Below are 21,824 nucleotides of genomic sequence, written 5' to 3' on the forward strand. Positions count from 1 at the left end.
ATCTATTTTTATTGATTTTATTTAAACTACATAATATTATATTAAATATTTATTTAAAATAAAAATAAAAACATTACACCTTCATTTTTTTCCCCGAATTGAATGATGTACTCAGTATTTGTGTATCCTTGAAAGATGAATATTTCCCTATTATAAACAAATTGAAGTATTATTCAAGTTGTAATCAGATAATGTGAGATGGAATATTTTAGTATTTTATATTTCCAGTATTTGTGACTACAAACACATAATATGTAATCCTTTTAGGCCATTGATTACCAAGTGGGGATCCACTGTGTATTGTCTAGAACTCTGAGAGCTAAAAAAGTAGCCATATAAATTATAAGAAATGTATTTCTTAAAAAAAAAAGTCAATAAAAAAACTATTAAAAAATCTGTACCCAAATGTTGGATAAAATTAGCTACTCTCATAAGTGATGAAAAGGTTAGGAATCATTGCCTTAGACGAAAGAAGCAGAGTGATCACTGACCAGGGTGGGAAATTCGTCCTCCCCGCCCATTTCTTATAAATTGACATGCAATGCAAGTATAAAATTCTTTTTTAAACATAAATCCATTTGAGGGAGTTTAATCAATATTTATCGGAAATGTGTCCATTTATATAGTAAAGATGGTGTTTCACTCAATTATGATGAAATTTATGACGTCAGTGAAATTGCTGTATACAAATAGATATCTCAATCTATCATATTTTTCAAGTTATACGTAAATTAAGAAAAATATCAGTGTAACATATTTAATCATTAGTTTTTTGCGAAGTATAAAAAAAAATTCCTCATAACTCAAGGGAAATATCTTTAAAGTATATTAGACGTAGATATAATCTAATCATGCAATAATTTTGTTAATTTATGAAGATGAAATAATAATTTTTTTTATACAAAATATTGATCAAACTATATAATATTTAGATGAAAAAAATATATAAGCTTTAAGGTTATATTCAAGATATGTGGTTTGTCAACACAAAATCAAGCTAGAATGATTTTTCTCAAAATTGAGTGTGAATTACATTTGTATTCTTCAATGAATTATCGTTAATTTCTATGAATAAATTATTATGAGTATTCCTTTGATGGCACCGCAAATTGCAATTAAAGACGTTTAAATTTATCGTCTATTACTTTCTGTTTGACATTCGTTTGAATCGAGGAAGTTGAGTGATTTAAAAAAAAAAATGGGGAAAAAATATTTTGGTGTGTTGATTAAACATTACTTTAGGGAGGACAAGACGCCCCAGGAGACTAAAATGTAGCTAGATAAACATTATAAAGGACTCTGCACCTTCAATTAGAACAGTTTACGAGTGGTTTTTAAATTTTGCAGTGGCCACCTGGGCACAAGTGACTCTGAACGTTCTGGACGCCCTGTTGAGGTTATTACTCCAGAAATCATGGATAAATCCATGATATGGCAATGGATGACAGAAGAGTGAAGGTGCATGAGATTGCAACTGCTGCAAGCATCTCGAGTTGGAACCCTAATTCCATTAATTTTGCAACCACAAATGCTGAAGTGTTAGCTGATGCATTAACCTGATGGAAAATGACTTTTTTGTATGCCAATCCTGGGCGTTTTTCTTTTGCTCGGTTTTAAAAAGTTTCAAAACGGTGAACAATATGCATTTGTAATAGTTTTCTTCTTTAGACAATGATGATTGTTCCTTGCGAATACAAAAGACAGTGCCCATAATCTTTCCGGCCGATTCCTCGATTCAAACGAATGCCAAACAGAAAAAAATGGACCAATCAGGCTGAAAGTTGGTGTGTTCTCTTGCAAGGGGTGCTACTAACTAAGCTTAACTTTGATACACGCCACTAGTTCCATCTCTTGGACTTTGCAGGACCTTTCAAACAAACTTAGTAATATTGCCCCTGTATATTATATAATATATATTATTATGATTTAAAAAAAAAAGTTGTTATGAACTTCAAATAACATAGAAACATAAATGCATGAAAAAATTTCTCTAGATGAGAGGTCCCTCTTTTATTAAGTGAAAAAATTGTTAAATCGAAATTGACGAAGAAAATTGCAAAATACTTTTTTTGCACTAATTATTCTAAAAAAAGTAGGAAATTGGATTTATCGACATTGTAAGGAGGAAAAAAAGCCTAACAAGATTTTTTTCGTACTTGCTAAGCCAAAAATTCTGGAGAATAATTTCGTACATAAAACCCACGATAACTGGGTCATTTTTGCCATTGTTGCAGAAACTATGTAATTAAATTTGACGAAAATTAAAAATACCCTATTTCTTGTGATGGTTTATATTTTTATCTCCAAAATGCATCGTTTTGTGGAATTTCTTCTTAAAAATTGCAAATTACATTTGTTGAAAAAAAAAAAAAAATTTGAATACATCAATTCTTATATGTCAAATTTGTAGGCAAACAAATCTTCATACAAATTTCAACAAACTGTTCTTATCTAAGAATCCGATATTCTAATGGAAATTGATTTTGTTGAAAAAAAATGAAAGTATAATTTTCACCAATTTCGTTTTTTTTGCACATAACTTTTTTGATTTTGAATAAATTTAAGAAACGTGTTTATTCATATAGTTGTTTTTTGAGACGCTAGTTACTTTTTGATTTAAAACTCAACCCTCTATCTACTCAAAATAAGGTCAAAGCTATGGTCATTGTTTACTTTTTTTTCATAACGAAAATCTCAAAATATATAACCTAAGTTTCATTCAAATTACTAATAGCTTTTTAATGATGTATTATAATTGAATATGATACCTTGGTATAACAAATATCGCTAATCAAATATTCATCAAAATACTAATTTCTTCGTCTTTAAGCCCTCAAAGCTCAAAGTTAGATTAATTTATAGATCCCAAATTTCATTTCCGAGCTGGTTTATTGTTAATAATATGAAATAGTAAATTTGAGTCAAATCTGTCTCCTTCTGAAAATTTATCATGGAATGACCTTATTGGTAAAATAATGTTCTATGGTCATCCAATTAATTTTCTACAAATGAAAAAAAAAAATCAAAAAATCAACAAATTATATTTTTTTAAAAAATCAAGTGACCATCTTTTGGTTCATAATTAAAATAACTTTTTCGCAAATTTGTAATACATTATTTCCTAGGCCTTTTACTGTCCATAATTTCATTTTAAATTGCTCCTCTCTTAAATTATAATCAAGGATGTCAGGATTTTTCTTTGGAGAGGTTAAAAACTTAGCGGGTAGTAGCATTTCTATTATTGCAAGCTTTTGATAATAAGGAAACAACTTCGCAAAGCGAAGAATATATTATTGGAGTAGGAGACGAGGGATTGTGACTACATCCATCACAATTTCTCGAATAAATTTCTACGTAGGATTAGAAAATCACTGGAGTTTGTACGGTATATTTATTTATGTTTATTGCAATTTACTGTTTGAGAAGTTAATGGATTTGATGACATAGAAGTTCCTCTGTATGATACCTATTACGTTCATCCTGTAATGGTTCATAGCAGATACCTACAAGAAAAAGTCGTAATGCTTTACTTAATGAGATATGATCTCCTCCGCCTTCATCGCCAAGTCCATGGATCGACTCCGAGCCCCTCTCCCTTCCAGAATACTTCATAAGAGAATAACTCACAACCTCTTCCATATAATGAGACCTTCCATTTACTTTCATTTTTCTCAAAAGTGTTAATTGTCAGAATATTTTGACTAAGTAAGTCGAGTTCCCGCTCCTCCTAATTCAATAATATATTCTTTGCTTATTATTAAAAGGTTGCAATAATTGAAATTCAACTATCCGCTATCGTTGTTCATCCTGTCGTAGTATTAGGATATTCCGATATATGTGTAATTTTATGTCTGGATTAAATATATTTCTTTGTTTAAATAATTGTAGGATTGTATCATTTGTTAGTATAAGATTCAAAATCTACCACTTCATGTCTAATGCTGTCTCTATTATTGAGCCTTAAAATTTTTTCCAAATTTTAGAACCATTCTAGAAGGCATCGTTTGAATTAATATTATAATAAAGTAACTCTGTTTACCAATTATATTAATTATGGAGTTTTAGATAAATTAAAGTCTATCTACGTCTTTTTTTTCTTCATTTCTTGTCCACTTGAGTCATAGATCCTTTTTCTTATGTATACAGACTGCCCCAGGGAAAGTTTTTCGTGATCAAGAATCAACACCAATACCTTAATAACTTTTTATCAGAAAAGTATAATGAAAAAGGTTAGTGAAAAAACTTTTAGCAGTCAATCTTGGCAAGAATTATTCAATATGGCCGCCTCTAGCCTCTATCACAGCCAACAGTCAATAGTGATAAATATTTGAAAAATACCTGCGTAAAATCATGTACCAACTAAATAAAGATCTAAATACTTATTTAAGATTATACTCACCCTAACATTCAAATCCTCTAATGATTGACTCAATTTGCATTTTACATTTGGTTAGGCGGAAATTCCAAGGCTCAAAAAGAACAAGAATTGCAATGAATGCAGTTTTGATGAATATGGGACTAAATTATGTTTAAATATGCTCATAAATTAGAACAATAAATCTGAATGTCAATCCAAGTGAAGAAATCAATAGCTTTTTTGCCATTTTTTTTTCATATTTTGAGTTTGAAAAGTGATGAGAGACTAACAAGCGAATTAAGAATAAAAATATTCAGAATGATTTATGCCGTGCGAACATAGTTTAACCGAATCATAAGATGGGAAGTAGGACTAAATTTACATTGTGCAGCATATTAGGTATTTATAAAGAACTTATAAATCTTAATATTTGTGTCGAGAAAATTAGGTCAAAAGAGTCAGAATTGAGCAAAAATAAATATCATACTCAAAAGAAAACGACGTTAAAAACTTATGAACTTCTAGAAGGTCGTCGATAGTTTATTTATGTATGTATTAAATAATAATTAGGTGTACAACACAAAAGTAATTCATCAAATAACCTATAATTTGAGCACATTTAAACGCTTGTCTTGCCGCTATTAATATATTTTTGTTCGAGTAAATAACTGAAAATATGTACTATTCAAACAAAGGAAAAGGAGAAAATCCCAATTATAATAATTACAATATAATATTTCATACGAATATTTGAGTGAATTTGTATTCAAATTTGTGGTATATGTCAAGGTTAATGGAAAACCAAGATTTTATCATTATGCATTTACGACTGATGTTTGACTTCCACCACGCTTTTAATATTGACGTCATAGTAGGTGAGTGTTTGCGGGTTTTGTCAAAAGCTGTTTTTCTTGCCCATCAGTCCGTACGATACATTAAATTGAAAATTCTAGCCATAGTGACGTCAAAAACTATGAGCAGTTGCGTGTTTTGTCAAAATCTGCTTGTCTTGCTCAGCAATCGGTACAATACATCAGATTAGATATTCTAACAAGCTCAATTACATGATGGTCTAACCTTGGTATATGTTAATATACCCAAAGGCTTTAACTTAAGTTAAAAACTTTATTTGATTTAATAAACTTATATTGACCCCGATAAGACCTTTTTAAATAAAATCTATAAATTTTTTCCTTTCTACCCCTGCCCGCAACGAATTGGAACAGAGGTTATAGTTTTGCCTCTGTTGGATTATTAGTCATCAGGATTAGTGGCAAATTAAAGATCGATTTTGAGCAGAATTTGTACGAATATTATAAATCACAGATCATACAATTTTGAGAGGTCAAAGTAACACAAAGAGTAAAAAAATCATAATCCACCATAACTTTGGAACAAATTAAGATACATAACTCAATTTGATTTTAGGTGGAGGTTTTGGGGTTTACCAAGAGGCCATTTAGTTTTTATTGTCACAATCAATTTTGGATACTTTAAGTGCAATTTAAGGCCCACACCCTAAGGTTTTATAAAAATATCTTGTTTTATAGACTCATGAAAATTCGTTGAATAATTCAAATGTAATCCACACTCAATTTAAAGAAAACTTGTTCTAGTTTTCTTATGTGTTGACGTGCAGATATATAAAAAAAACATCTTAACATTTTACCAAATTTACGTATGCTATAAACTCTTTATTTTTTATGATGCACTAGTGCAAATGTCCGCAGCTGTTTCATTCAATATGTTACAAAATTACAATATTAATATATTTATACATAGTTATTCAATCGTTTATATACAAAATTGGAGCTTATACGAATTGAAAACATTCAAATAAGGACAAAGTTTTCTACGAATGAGTAATATTAGTTATTTTGGAAAAAAACGTCCCGAATCTACTGTTTGATGTAGTAATAAGAAATGAATTATTTTCCAAATAGACGGCTTTAGTAACGTATATCTCGCATTGTATATGTTCAATCGGTGAACGCTAGATTGCGTTAGAAAGATAAGATTTCGTTCTAAAAACACTGTTTTGTGATTGTTTGAATTAGTATTTTTTTAGTGCACGTCACAGGTGGATAACAACTTGGAAAAAATACGCTAAAAAGTTTTTCATTTTGATGTCAAAGATGAAAAGCTAATCCTCAAAATGTGGAAAAAGTAATGGAAATTGTCGAACCGGACCGTCATGTTAGCACTATTTTGATTCCCAAAGAGATATACGTTAATAGAATAAAAAGAAAAAAACCATTAAAATTCATTTATTTTACTAAACCTAATATTTATGGATGAGCATAGGTATTCATATTTATATGAATATGCAAATTGTAGATTGACTTAGAGATAATGAAACAAAACAAAAATTACAGAGAAGTAAGTTTAAATTGATGAAATCCAAAAATAACCACAAGGTGCCTTACGAATATTTACAAAATAATTTAAACTGTATTTTATTGCTAGTTGTTTTTATTTATCCACCCCATCCCTCTCCTAACACGTTGATTTGCTAAATTATGATTAGGTCTTTTAATTAAGCTGTCAACAATTCCCCACAAATATTGAATAATAGTTATATAGCTGTGAATAATTGGCTAACTACTACCAAATGATTACCAAATGATTTGTTTGTTTGTTTTTGGATGAATGGTTGCAAGATACAATAGAGTTATCGACGTGGATCCCAGCATTTAATGACAAAAGATGCATTAAAAATATTTGTGATTCAGAGAAAAAATCAAACCATCGCAAATATCTACATATAAATTTAAGAAACACATTTCCTTATCTATTGAGTGGATTGAATTATAAATAACCTAACTATAGACTTGGACTCAATTTTGTATTTTGTAAATTTGAAGATTAGCCTGAGCTCTAAATCATAGACTCAACACTTGAAATAGACTAAAAAATCATAAGATTTAAGACTTGACGTGACTTGAGAACATTTTTTAACTAATTTTCTTACAATCTATCACTGTCTTTAAAGTATTTTTCAGAGTATCTGTAAAGGCTAGAGGGAAAAACTCATTTGGTTCAAAATAAGTAGCAACATATATACTTTAACAATTTAGTTATTGATATTTAATTGTGGCCGTTCATTTATCTACATAACTCATCAAAAACCTTCTGATACATCAACAAATAAATAATTATGGATTTGGAATGAGGAAATCTGTGGACTCAAAATGGATATGAAAAGATATTTAAGGCATTGAAGTTGTAACCACATATTTTATACTTGATAATAAAGATTCTTAAATCCATAGGTTTTCATTCATAAGATTTATATAGAATTAAACTCAAATGATTGCCATTATGAACATGTGTTAAATTTCCCATCAGAATCATCAAACTAATGGGATAAATATTTTTTTCAATTTAAAAAATTTAATGACTTTAGAAACAAAAGTGGGTTGCGTGATTATTATATATCAGAATAGTATTGTATCATATATGTATATGTAACTATATAATAAGTTTGTACCATAGATATGAGCATACATAAGTTTGTACTAAATAAACACATATCTTACTCCAAAAGCCCTAATAATTATAGAACAGTTTTTTATTAACCAAAGCTGTCATAATTATTTTTTTATTCTTGAAGAGAGAACAATAAATTTAAAATAATCACCATTGCGTGAAAGACGAAGAGATACTCTGATGATTTGTTGTGGAGTCATATGTGTAAGTCCTTGTTGGACTCGGAGTAAAAATTATGATCGAGATTGTTGTCATTTCTGTCTATATCATTGCTAGAGTTGGGCTTTTGTTTATTCCTTCATCTCATAGCTGCTTGTAGCTAACTTAATCAAACTTAATGACAGCTAAGCTTCTCTCCTCCAAAATATTCTTCAAATTGTATTAGGTTCATTAGGACATCGGAAAGGAAGGATCGTACAAGGATTTGAGTAATTAACTTTTCATTACTTTCCTTTAAAATCAAACAAGGATACCTAGCCACCCCGACATTATTTGCCCTTAGTATTTGATACGTATGACACGTGCAGTAAGTATCAATGAACAAATTGAATACTTTTTTACCATACATCTTATATCTGCAAACTTGTAATCTAAAATAATAGCTGGAGAAAATAGTATTAAGTTTTGTAGACTATAGAGTGTAGAGGATAAATAATTTCTAAATTAATAAGTTATAATAATTTAACAAGACATGTTTTGTACAGAATAGAAGACATTTTCTACTCTCCTTCCATCTCACTTTTTCAAATTCATCTTTGGAGTAGAACAAGGATAAGAACACGTATAAAACATTCTTTGAAACATTGATAATTCATTCCAAAATTTCTTAATTACACCGAAACGAATAAAGTTCAATCGCCAAAAAATGGGATACAGTAAGATTAGGATAAATTAGGAACTTACATATAAGATGGATCAAAAATCAAATATATTACATAGATATTTCAGTCCTTGGGGTGGATAAGCACCCCAGCGAGATAATAAATTGCCTTTATCATAATCTATCAGAAAGGGATTCATAAATACATATATACATCAAGAAAGGAAAAATCAGACAAGTATTTAAAAAATTAATTATACATCATAATTGAGCTTTTTGAACGAATGTTCCAGTGTCCAAGTGTCTCATTGGAATATATTTATAATTATATTGTAATTAACTATAGATTCTGCAAGTGGAATTAAAATAATTTTCTTACATATTTGAAGGATTTTTGCCTGAGTTTACTCTTGCTTCAATTTGTTTCATCTAGAGTATCAATTTAACAATCCATATGGAACCTAGATCCTTTGAATGGAGTGAGTATTAATTCCAAAGTATTAGACTAATGCTGTTGATAATATATTTATTGAACAACACCACAAAACACGAAACTGAGAATCTACTAAATAGTTAAAAGTAAAAAAAAATTATAAAAAAAACGACTCAAAGTAGATATGAATGTATGTATGCAGCCGTCTAAATATTGTTAAAGCAGCAAACATTTGGGATAGGCTTGCTTTTAAAATGAAGATTCAATCTATGTATATGTAAAAATATTAGAAAGCAAAGTTACTTTACAACATTGACTAATTTATTTTAAAATAAAACACTGTCTACATATTGTGTAAAGGTGAATTCCACAGAATTCCAAATGAGTATGACTATATTCATTTCTAGAAAAAAAAACCATTATATTTGAGCTAATACATGAGCAAAATATTTTATTTTTAAAGTACCAAAAAAGAGTAGGTCTTAGGAATGTATTTCCATCAATTTTTGTATGCATAATAATTATTGTATTTCCTTCAAATTCAAACTCTATTCTAGGATAACACATCTCTACAACAATTATAGAAGGGGGAATCCTCGCCCGCAATTTTAGCTATTAGCCAAAAAAGTAACATAAGTGCTGTCAAAAAAATATGTATGTTTCTCTCTCGGGATCCCGGGATTCCTTGGGCTTTTGTACATACGGCAAAATTCCATAAAAATTATGCATTTAATTATTTCATGATATAAGCTTAATTTAATTATAAATATTCCTCCAAATATTAACTAGTTTATCACTTATCATTTTTTTTTTTTGTCGGATTGGGTTACGAAATTCCGAAAAACTGAACCTGATGGCTCTGAAAAACAAAATGCGCAATGTTAGTAATAATTATAAAAATGAAGAACATGACTAGGGATGTGAATATTAGCTAAATTGAGGTGAACATATAAGAAATGTCATAAAAATATGGTAACTTTGAGATTTTTGAGATCACAATGCATTATAGTTCTCCATCCTTGATGGTACGTTATGATTTTCAAAATAGAGAGGGATAATTAAAAAGACTCGTCGTTACCTATATTGTATCCCGCAACTTTTCCTCCGAAAAGAAACAGAAAAAAGACACAAAATCAGTTGGTAGTTCTTCCTAACTCTGGTGTTATTATTCAATACTCGTTGAGAAATGTTCAAAACTTAAAAGGAGTTCATTCTAATTAAACCAACCAAGATTCAAGAATCATGGTTCAGAGTACTGCTTAGAGAAAAGAGGAAAAATAACTCCATAGCTGACAATAAAATACAGAGTAATTTTTTGTATTAGTTAGGTAACGCAGAAAAGAGCATTCATATTTTGATCATACCAACATATTATGTATCTTTTTCTCAATTAACGCTCACCTCAATTTAGCCAATATTCACATCCCCAAACATGAACATTGAGAATATATGGATACATCTAGAAAGGACAATTTCCCGGGAAATGAGAAACCGGAGTATATACAAGCATAATATAAAAGCAAGTTTTTCTTCTATTCATTTTATTTTTATTTTTTTGAGGAAAGTGCTTTTACTTCTCCTAAGACATATACTAACAGAATATTCTCTAAGACGTCGAGTGCGTAATATTTAAGTTACCTGAAAGTTAATATTATTATTACTTGTAGAATAATACTTATAACATATTATTCCTTCAAGTCGAGATGGTGGTAAAAAAAAAGAGAGATAAATCCGTATGATGTAGATTAGATGTTATGCCCACAGGGGGTAAAAAAATGTATCGTGGCTTTTGAATTTAAGTGTAGAGTGCTCAAAATACGAAATTTTGAGAAGTTGATATTATATTTATGTGTCGTTGCATCCCTACAAGTGTAGCTGAAAAAAAAAAAAAATATGCGCGTAAAATAATAATAAAAACTTCAACTACAAACTGAACCGTGACTACATGTGTCTGGAGGGAGAGTTTAACTAAAGATGTATGAACATGCTGCTATACTAAAAAAAATAAACAGAAAAATGACATGATAAACATAGTACTGACAGTATGAAGAACATTTTGGAGGAGAACAGCTAAGCTGTCATGAGATTTTATTATAGCATGGAAGGCGATGAAGAAGAATTAAAGGCGTCTGTAAAATTATATTTTTGGGTTGGGGACTTGGTTTTTTGATTTTTTTTTCACTGCATAATTGACATTTATTTGAGAAAAGATATCCTTAAAAAAAGTTTACCACATTTTCAGATTAAAATTTTTTCTCCCTGAGCAATAATCTTCCAAAAACTTAAATTCCCTCAAGCCCACTCCCTGCTGTCAGCCGCTGTCATTCCGCTCCGTATCTAGCAAGGACATAGGCAGGGATTACTCCGTTTTCGATCTCAATTTTAGTCTGATTCCAAAAAGGACATACAACAATTATTACCCAACAAATCCTTTGTGTTACACTCTGTCGTTCATGAGCACACACCCTCGTGGTCATACTTTATGCTTAGATATTATCTTCTTATGAATAAAGATAAAACCTTAAGGAAATATAGAAAAATACTGTTCAATATCGCTCTTGTTTAATGCAATATTTTCTTCAACTCTATTATAACTACCCCCCCCCCTTTAAATTTTATTTTTTAATTCCAAAATATTTTGGTTAAAAACAATAAATTTGTAATTTATTTATTTTTAATATTAAACAATAGTAAAAAAAACTTTTTTCAAAAACAATAATCCCACTACTTTTATTTAATGCAAAGGTCTTTGTTTGTATGTTGGTGTGTTTGTTCAAGAATTACGGCCAAACAAATAAATGGATTTTGTTGAAATTTTCATGTAGTTTCTTAGGGCTCGAGAAACAGTTCTGGTAACAATTTTTTTTTGTGTATGATGTCATGGCGGCCTTTTTCTAAAAAAAACCAAAACAATTTCTTTACTATCAACCGACTATTTCATATTGAACAATAATGAATTTTTTAGTTATTCTTGCTGCATGTTTGTATGTGCCTGTGCACACTTTTTTTTAAAAGAAATTTATAATTTCCTTTAAGAAGAAAAAAAAAAAAAAAAAAAGAAGAAGAAGACAAAGGATTTTTGAGAATAAAATAAGAAAAACTAAAACTAAACTAAAGAAACTAAAAAAGAAAGAAGAGACAAGATGGTTTTAATAAAAAGTAAACAAAAACTATGTATATGAATTATGTTCAGGATTTACGTAACCTCGATCAAAAAATATAAAATATGAAATACCCTCCGTAGATGATTAGGGTTATGAATTTTTAAAATAACTTATAATTTTTTTAGAGCATAATTATGATTCAGATGCTATGAACTATGGTTTTAATTAATAGTTTATATTTCTGGTTTATTGGACAGAAAAATACAGAATTCTGTCCAAAACGTTGACTTCTATTAAATTAAATTAGGTAAATCTTAGTCAAAAGACGTGATAACAATGAACTGCACTAGAGTTGAATATAATAGCGATGTGTCGTTTACGTAACGGCTCTGTGAGCCGCCTCTTTGAAGGGAATGCCAGGAACCAGCCTTTTGTAGTGAATGACAGGAGCTGGTTCCCAATCAATGCTGGTCAAAACCCCAAATGCTGGATTTGTGATTTTTTTAGGAGGAGACACACACATACAAAAAAAATAAGAATTTATTTTCTAAAAGAAAGGTCATTTGGGAAAATTATACACCAGAGTAACAATGTCAAGTTTTTCTAAAAAAATTTCAAAAACCAAGCCACATCCCCCAAAAAAAAAAATATGATCCTACGTATGCCAAATAAAAAAATCAAAGAACCGTTTGGGAGCAGAAAAAATAGGCACTTTTTAGTGAGTCAAGCCGAAAGAGCCAGTTCTCTTAAAAAAGCCGAAATTCCCATAACTAGAAAATAGTGCATATACAGAATTTTAGACAAATCAGAATTAGGGATAAGAAAACACATTTTTGATTGATAAATATGACGCCTCTTTCCCTTATAACTTCTTTAGAGGAAACGACAATTGAACTTCAATATTTTTTCTGCTCTAAACCTTATAATCTCCTTTAAGAAAAGTGTGCAAAGATACACGCCAAATACACCAAGAATAAAGGATCAACTCTTTATTATATGAAGCAGAGGAGTTCAGAATTAATTTTTAATTTCTTAATGTCCCGGGCAACGCCAGGTAAACTTACTCTAGTAATCATTAAATTATGTTTTTCAAAGAAACACGTCTTTCTGGATTTTTTGCCTATGGAATCCCATTAGAGTGATTCTAAAGAAGTATATTTCCTTTTAAATATATAAAATATGTATCGACGATGCAGCACTTACAATGAATTATATATTTCGGACGAGGAGTTGATCTTAAAGAAATATTTTAATAATTATCCTCCTAAATCAACAACTCAGTATCCATAAGGAATAATACGTTTTGGGGGGTTCTGCAAATAGCGAACTCCCTTTTCGAAATGTTCTGCCAATTAGGAGTATATAATTTTATTTTTGAATTGATATTTATAGTTTAAAAAATATTGATGTATCCTCCGGCCCATTCAACAGTTGGACATGTCCCTCCTTCTTGAAAATTTACAATTATTGTATTGCAGCAAATAAAAAAATCTCTTTTTTATTTAAGTTATTGACCCCCCCACTTTCAAAAATAGTGCACAGACCCTAATCTTATTTAGGGGTATTAAATGTAAATTTTTAAAATATAAGTCTTATTATATGGAAGTATTTTGTTTTTAATATTATAAAAATTTGAAAAATACTGAGTTACAATAAGCAATTAGAAAGAGTTTACATTAAACATTTTTTACTTTATGAATTAAAGGGATAAGTTATTTATTTAACTTCTTTTTTTTTTTTTTTTTTTTTTTTTTGAGGGGAATTACGGTAGCAAGGCCGTTTCATGATACTTCATCAACCACAGGCTGTATTAATAGTAATTATACTAATATATAAATAATGCATAATTTAATTTAATTGATTGCCAAGATAACATTTTAATTTTATCCGAAATTTCATACAAAAAATCCTAATGAGACATTCTTAGACGTTTTCCGGTGCATTGGGAGTTAATAACAAATGTCACATAAGGAACAAGAGCTGATCCGGAATTTTGTCTGTAATAGTAAAAAATATCTATAAGTACTATCTTTTTTGCTCAAAGGACTCTGAAAGAAACGAAAAAGTTGGAACTTTTTATATATAGTTAACAAATTTTACTTGGTGGTAGTCTTTCAAGTGGTATATACTTCAAACGTTCATGAGCAATGCACCATCCAAGAAATTTGATCAAAGGATTATTCTTTTTGGAAACATGGATATTCTGTAGTCAATTTGAGCTTTAAGACAGAAAAAGTAGATTATGAAAAATAACTAAATTCATATAAATAGTTTTAGTAAAATAATAGGTGTAGTAAAAATAAATCAATTATTTTTCCAATCGATGTATTCAGTAATGTGTATCTCGCGTTGTATAAATGTAATCGGTTTACTATATATTTTATACTAAAAACGTTTCAGACAATTTTATGGTTATTTGACTTAATATTGTTTGTCCTGATATTGTAATAGCCAACTACACGCAAAATTGGTTTGGTCGATTCTGCTCTGGTAATTCTGATGACAAATATGCACTACGCTCTGGAAGCCTAATTGTCGAAAATGTGGATAAAATAATCGAAATTGTCAAGTCTGTCCCCCATGTAAGCACTGTATTGATTTGCAGTGTTGGGCAAGTTACTTCTAAAGTGTAATGTATTACTAGTTACTTGTATTGGAAAGTAATACGATTTTTTTACAATATTACCTTCTGTGTAGAGTAATAAGTAATAACTTACTTATTATCAGGCTTCCCACCAGCACATAAATTGCACCTTACTCTGAGGTTCTTGTCTATTTCTCTGATAAATTGAAAATAGTGCGAGTATAACTACTTAGAAAATGTTGAATTGTCCTTCGTTGTTTCCATCTTGAAATGTCCAATCCAAATCATCTCCCTCTTATGTTGATTTAAACCCGTCTTCTTCTCCTCTTTATTTACGGTTTATTTGCGCTTGTGTTGTTTTTTCGAAAACACCTCGCCTGTGAGACAGCTCATGTATATCAGGGGTTCCCAAACTTTTCAGCCTGCGACCCCCAAAATAACGGTGCCAGAGACTGGCGACCCCCAACAACACTGGAGGTGGATTATAATGTTGCGCACAGCCACGCGCACATGCACTATGCGTGCGTGCGTGCTTGTGCGTGTCTGTTCTCCCAGACAGCGCGCGCACACACAGGCCACGGGGCCCCGCTCACTCGACCAGAGAGACGCACACAGTGAGATCAGAGCTCGTTCACGTGAAGCAGCCGATCAGTGACTGACTGCTTCTTAACAGTTGAAACAGTGAAAACACAGAGTCTCTCTGGTCACAGCTGCTCAGAGATCAGCGCCGCAGCTTCTTGAACAGAGCAGAAGCTACTGGTGGTTTGTACCGAGTTTCTGTGTCCGCCTCCAGTCCGACCTGCTCTCACGTTTAGTTCTAATATTTCGTCAGCTAAAATATATCTTTTTAAGCTATTAGGCTGCAGCTATATAATATTATTTATTTCAAAATAGAGTGCTTCTTATTTTATACATTTCATACATATACACACATATATGGGTAGCAATTTATTTCAAAATAGGCCTATACTTGCAGGTGTATTTTTTTCTCCTCTTCAGACGAGTTTGGTATTTTCCTTTGTTGTCACAGGTAAAAATAGCTAAAAAAAATTCAACAGTTGTCGTTCTATACTTTAATCATTGCAACAAACTATAGTTTTAATATATATAGTATAACTATATATAAAACTTTATAAGCTGTGTTATCAAATATGATTTGCGGCTCCAGACAAATTTGATTTGGGGGAAGAGGGGGCAAAACGGCTCTTTCGATAGTAAAGGTTGCTTACCCCTGGCCTATGCAAAACGGGCATTAATACAACACAAAATAACAACAGCCTTACAGAGATGAAATTATTTTATAGTAATTTGCTCCGCTGGCATCTCAAGCTCCGCTGGCCTCTCCTTCTCCGCTAGCTTCTCAAGCTCAGGTAGCCTCTCCTTCTCCGCTAGCCTGTCCTGTTCCTGTGGCCTCCTCGATTTGGTTGGTATTAACCAACGTTTCATTGTGACTGTCAATAATTTTCAGCTGCTTTCCAAAAGAGTTTTGGCCAGCTACCGTGTGACTGGTGCTGCTGTAAATGTAACTGTCGCTAACCTGTGTCATAAGATAAAAAAAGGAAATGTTCTTTTGTGGAGGAAAAAAGGGGAGAAAAAGAAAAAAACTGATGGGAAATGTGTAAGCTATTTTATTTAGTGACTCTTATTTTGAAGAGGGGGTTTACCGGAAGGATGTGCTGTACTAAACGGCTGCTATGTCTCCTGTGTCTTCTTTAGGCTGAGGCCTTATTCAATACAACAACTAAACGCTCGGCTACAATTGCATGGTTTAACTCTAATATCAACTCATATGTATATGTTATACAAAAAAAAAAAATTGTATTTGTTTTTTGGAATGCATTTCGCGACCCCGCATCTGTGTCTCGCGACCCCCACTTTGGGAACCCCTGATGTATATGACGGAATCAGGGGTATGATTACATGATTGAATATGTGAGGGAGTCAGATTCCGACAGTAACTAATGAGAGGAAGGGGAAATTTGTCGTAAAATTACTGTTGAATAATACCCTTTGAATCTTTTAACAAATTAGTAATATTTTTGCGAAAAAATTTTCCTAACTTTGATTGGACGTTGAGCCATATAAGAAATACTCATGTATGATTCTCTGAATATACTTTTTTTAAGCCGAATACAAGATTAAAACAAAATCTTGAAAAAAGGGGAAATCCTTACGAGAAAAATATCTTCTTTCATTCACAGAAATCCTGATCTTCCATTTATACAAAAGATTGAGCCTATTGTCAGTGATGATGATGATGAGATGCCTCCGTCTAACTAGAATCCTGAGGAACTCCTCACTTTTAAATTTGTTCCAACTACTAATGGGGACGTTGAACGGTCTTTAGGTATATTTAAAACTACCAATAATGATTGAATGAAAAAAAAAATCTTTCTAAAATCTTGGTATGTCGATATAATTTTAGCAAAATTGATCAATAATTTTTTTTATATATAAAACAACACTAAATACTTTAAAGTATCCTTTTAAAACTGTATTTTTCTTTAAATACAAATTGCTCAATTTTGATATTTTTGGTGCTTATTTTTAAAATTTTAGCACTCTTTTTTACTCATTTTATCCCAAAAAATCGCTCAAAAACCTTAGTATAGTCATTAGCATCATTTTTTTAATCAGAAAGACACCGAAATGTTAAATAATTTCCTTCCAAAAATATCAATTAATTATTATTATTTGGATGTTATTTTTTAAAATATTATAATAACATTAATTTTTCTTGTGTTATTTTGACCTATTAAATAATAAAATTTTTTATATCAAAATATGTAACTTAAAAATAAAAAAAAACACCAAATTCTAGTTTGAATCCTGCTCTTTTGATCTATTAAATTATTAAAAGTAATACATAAATAATTATATAGCAATAAAAAAAACTTAATAAAAAAATATGCATAGTCTAATTGTTTATTTCATCTTGTGAAATATTTGAAATCACAACATGAGTCAATACTACTCATAAAAAATATGTAATAATATTCATACATAACATTTAGAATGAGTTATGTGCAAAACATAAAAAATAGTCCTTTTAGTCGGAAATAGGTTGTAAACCCCCAATTAAAAAGGATATAAAAAGTGGATAGATCCACTCCTCAAATATCGTGTATTAACCTTTAAAAGAAATATATAGAAAGTGGAATGTACCTAATTAATTTAATTTTCCCTCAACGTTGTATACATTGAGTCTAAGCTTTCATAGTATGTAAATCCTTGACAACAGTTGATATAGTTTATATTATAAAAGCAAGTTGATACAAATTATATTATCGCTAAAAAGTTAAACTAAAAAGAATTAAATATCTCAAATGTTAACTATTGACTCATGGAATCTTTTTTTCTCAAAGTCTTGTAACTTAAATCTCTCTTCTTTAAACCTTTGTTGAATTGTTTTTTCTAAAATTTGATATTACTAAGAAGTACACTTGTACATAATATATTTGTTAGTGCTGAGAGTTGGGACTATGTTAAATACATAATTTCTTTTTTAGTTCGCTCTTATGTAATTTTTTCTAGACTAATATTTCGGCCCAGAACGCGGTCTGAAATTAAATAGTAGACCAAAGTCAAAGTCGTGGACTTGGGGGGACCTCAAAAAATTACTTTTCTATAGTAAAGGTCATTTATAACAATAGATATTTTGTGGTATCGATCAATACCAAACTTGATCCAAATTAGTTCAGTCTAAGAGTTCCTGACTGAAATCCAACGCTAATATTAATCTGCTTTGACAATAGGTTAATTATGAAACCATGTAAGTACGTGTAATGTATTTCCTTCCCCCTTGTTCTTCTTCTTATTGTCTTGTATTTTCTTTTATGTATATATATGTATTAAAGTACTGTCTTTAATACGTAGTATAAATATTCATGTATTTTGTATATTAATTAGAGTAGGTTCTTGTATTATAAAGAATACTGATGTTCCTTTAATAAGTATTGTATTATTTCCTCCACGCCATTCCTTCTTCTCATTTGTCTCTCAGTCATCTTGGATCTATCCACCTATAAATAAGTTTGTGTCTCCTCTCCCTCGTCAAGACACAACAGTACGTCAGTGCTTCTCAAACTTTGGTATTTTCTCATCAATTTCAAATTGATGCTTATGATAGATTTATTGGCTCTACAGGTTTTGAAAATATATGGTTGCCCTATTATTGACGTAGAGTCGCTATATCTATTCACCGTGGAATTGTATAAATGAAATTAGGAATTACTTCATTTGAGTGGAGAAAATATTGTATTCTTTATTTAAAAAAAAAAAGATTAGCTAGATACATATCCTTACAATTCAGTCAATTCTTAAATATTTGTAGTTTCCTCTACATAGATAAGACTATATTATATCATATAATATGATTGATTTTGTTAAATATATTGAAAATATCTTACTATTGAATTTACAATAAAAAATAAGATGATATTAAGATATTTCGACAAATCCTTATCCATTCCTATGAAAAGGTGTCAGAATAATTTATTACAGATATTATCATGTACAAGCATTGGATGAATTCTTATACATATTAGTAAACTGCAAATATGTAATTAGTTATTTGCTACTAATATAATGTATAAGAATTTATGCGTAATAAATTATTCCGACACTACATTTTTGTGATCACCTATCTATGAACACTAAAATTATGCTTCAAACGCCCATTCTTGTTCCATTTATACAAAATGGTTTGGCAAAAGTTGATATTAATTATGCCAATAAGTTGCAGAATGAATCAAATTGCCACCTTAAAATCCAGCAGAGACCCTAAAAAAATACTTATGAAAGACCAACTTAACCATCTTAATAGATTAATATATTCTTATAAAATGTACAAAAACAAATTTAAATAGTCATAATGAGACTTTATCAAAACATAATATGAAAAAAAAATATTAACGCAATTTTAAATCAAACTCAACTCCTTGAATCGAAACTTTCATCATATTTTGTTTATTTTCCCTGAAAGTATCAAGCGCAAGATTACGAGTTTTATCCCATGCAAATAAGTCTCTGTAGAGAGGACGGGTAAATTTCATTCGACCCTGTTCTTTAATCATACCAATAGCCATTTCTATAGCCTTTTCCCAGCGACATTTGAGGCCTAATCTAATCCAAATAAATTTAATTTCAGAATTCCGTGTGTCGTTTAATTTATATATTTTTTTGCATTGTTTCTAATGTTTCCACTGGAAGAGCTGTACTTTCATCCATTAATAAGGATAAAAATCCGATTTTTTGTCCAACATTTAAATTATCAAAGTCATTTGTAACATTCCCTTGAATAATTTTATTTTTCAGTTCTTCGCATGCCTTGGACAATGTTGTGTCATAATTTGGCTTATAAATAGGCATACCAGCCTTATAAAACCAATCATTCCATTCAACCTTGCTCTCTAATTCAGGAAAATGTTTGATAACAAATTTTTTAAATGTATTTGAATCAATAGACTGATGTTTATAGGTTTCTATGTAGTCCTTGAGAAACGGGTCAAAAACGCTCGAACCTCCAACAAGTTCTTCTAAGTACCATAGAAATGCAAACCCTTTCTCATAAGGAACAACTGAAAAAGCATCGTCAGGATCAACACCAGATAAATTGGGTACAAGTCGTGTTTTAGGATTATCTTCACCAAGAACTTCAATTCCATATTCCAGTTTTTTCCAACCACCAATACCTTCAAAATGCCGAAGTGACTCGCTATTAGCCATCTTTGCTTTTATCTTACGCTCAATAAACATTGTAAATCCCTCATTCAACCAAAAGTGTTCAAAATTGCTATTGGTAACTAAATTTCCACTCCAAGAATGGGCAATTTCATGTGCAATGACATCTGTCAATGATTTATCTCCAGTGAGGATTGTGGGCGTTACAAATGTCAAACATGGATTTTCCATCCCACCAAAAGGGAAACTTGGAGGGAGAACCAGTATATCGTATACACCCCATATGTAAGGCCCACAAATGCTTTCAGCTGTTGTGATCATAGTTTCAGTTTCACTGAAGTCTGATGCGGCACATTCGATGTATTCTTTTTCGCACCAAACTTTGGATCTGGGGCCGATATCACGAGACTCCAGCTTTCCTACAACAATAGCGATGAGATAAGACTGAATGGGGATTTTTTGGAGAAATGATGTGACTTTAAGAGTTCCATCCATGATGAGACGCTCCTCTTGTCGAACAGCACTCATGAGAACAGTTAAATCTGCAGGTGCTGTGATTTGAGCAGAATATTTGGACTTGACACTTGGTGTATCCTGACAAGGTACAATGGATCTGCAGTGAATGGCTTGGCACTGCGAAAACATGTAGGGATGCGTTTTACCCGCCGTTTGTTGCGGTGAAAGCCATTGAAGAGCCGAACAATCCTTTTCCGTCTTATATGACACTTTGATCTCGAGTTTGGCCAATTGTCCCCTCTTGGACTTTGGCAACTGAATCTGCAGCATGGAGCCCATTTCGCAAGGATTCCCCAAGCTAAATACAAGCTCACTTCCCTCACAACTTACTTGAGAAATGTCCAAATTTCGAGAGTCCAAGATCAAAGTGGAAGCAAAGGCAAGAACCTTCTCAACCGTCAGGGTTGCAGATCCCTCAAGAACATGATCCTCGAAATTCACATCCAGCTCAAGGAACGTCTCCAAAACCTTGACCTCGTCTGGGCGAGAGTAGGAGCTAGGATCTCCGGGGCTGAGTCGCTTGCCTTCCTCCTTCGTTTCCATCTTCATTGGGATTAAAGTGGAAAGAGAAATTATTGATTTAACGATTATCAATTCCTATTAAAATTAGAATCAATATTTAAAGATCCAGATGAAAATGATAATTGTCAAAAGATAATAAATACAAATACTAAGACACTGACACAAATTTCTTTCTCTACACTAACAAGTAGCAACTTAGAAAGGATAAGTTAGCCCATAGCCTCATAGGCTATTAGCTATTTAGCCTAATGGCTAGTAAATATATAGAAATTATAGCTAGAAGAGAAATGCAAGCATTTATCATTTTCTAGTGAGTT

General features: G+C 30.9%; 2 protein-coding genes across 2 annotated transcripts in view; both read right to left on the minus strand.

The window, feature by feature from the left end:
• LOC121114391 (putative protein kinase C delta type homolog) overlaps positions 1–9,958 on the minus strand; it is a 62,564-nt gene extending 52,606 nt beyond the window's left edge. Inside the window, exon 1 of the mRNA XM_071886894.1 lies at positions 9,046–9,958. The gene's annotated coding sequence lies outside the window, so the exon portion shown is untranslated. The remainder of the gene's footprint in view (positions 1–9,045) is intronic.
• Positions 9,959–19,596: 9,638 nt separating this feature from the next.
• Positions 19,597–21,683, minus strand: LOC121114388 (leukotriene A-4 hydrolase). Its single transcript, XM_040708338.2, is given in 2 exon segments — positions 19,597–19,961; positions 19,963–21,683. Coding segments are annotated over 2 exon segments (1,836 nt in total). The 5' UTR covers positions 21,535–21,683; the 3' UTR covers positions 19,597–19,697.
• Positions 21,684–21,824: the final 141 nt, after the last annotated feature.

The sequence above is a fragment of the Lepeophtheirus salmonis genome, chromosome 3 (assembly GCF_016086655.4).
Source record: "Lepeophtheirus salmonis chromosome 3, UVic_Lsal_1.4, whole genome shotgun sequence".
NCBI lineage: Eukaryota > Metazoa > Arthropoda > Copepoda > Siphonostomatoida > Caligidae > Lepeophtheirus > Lepeophtheirus salmonis.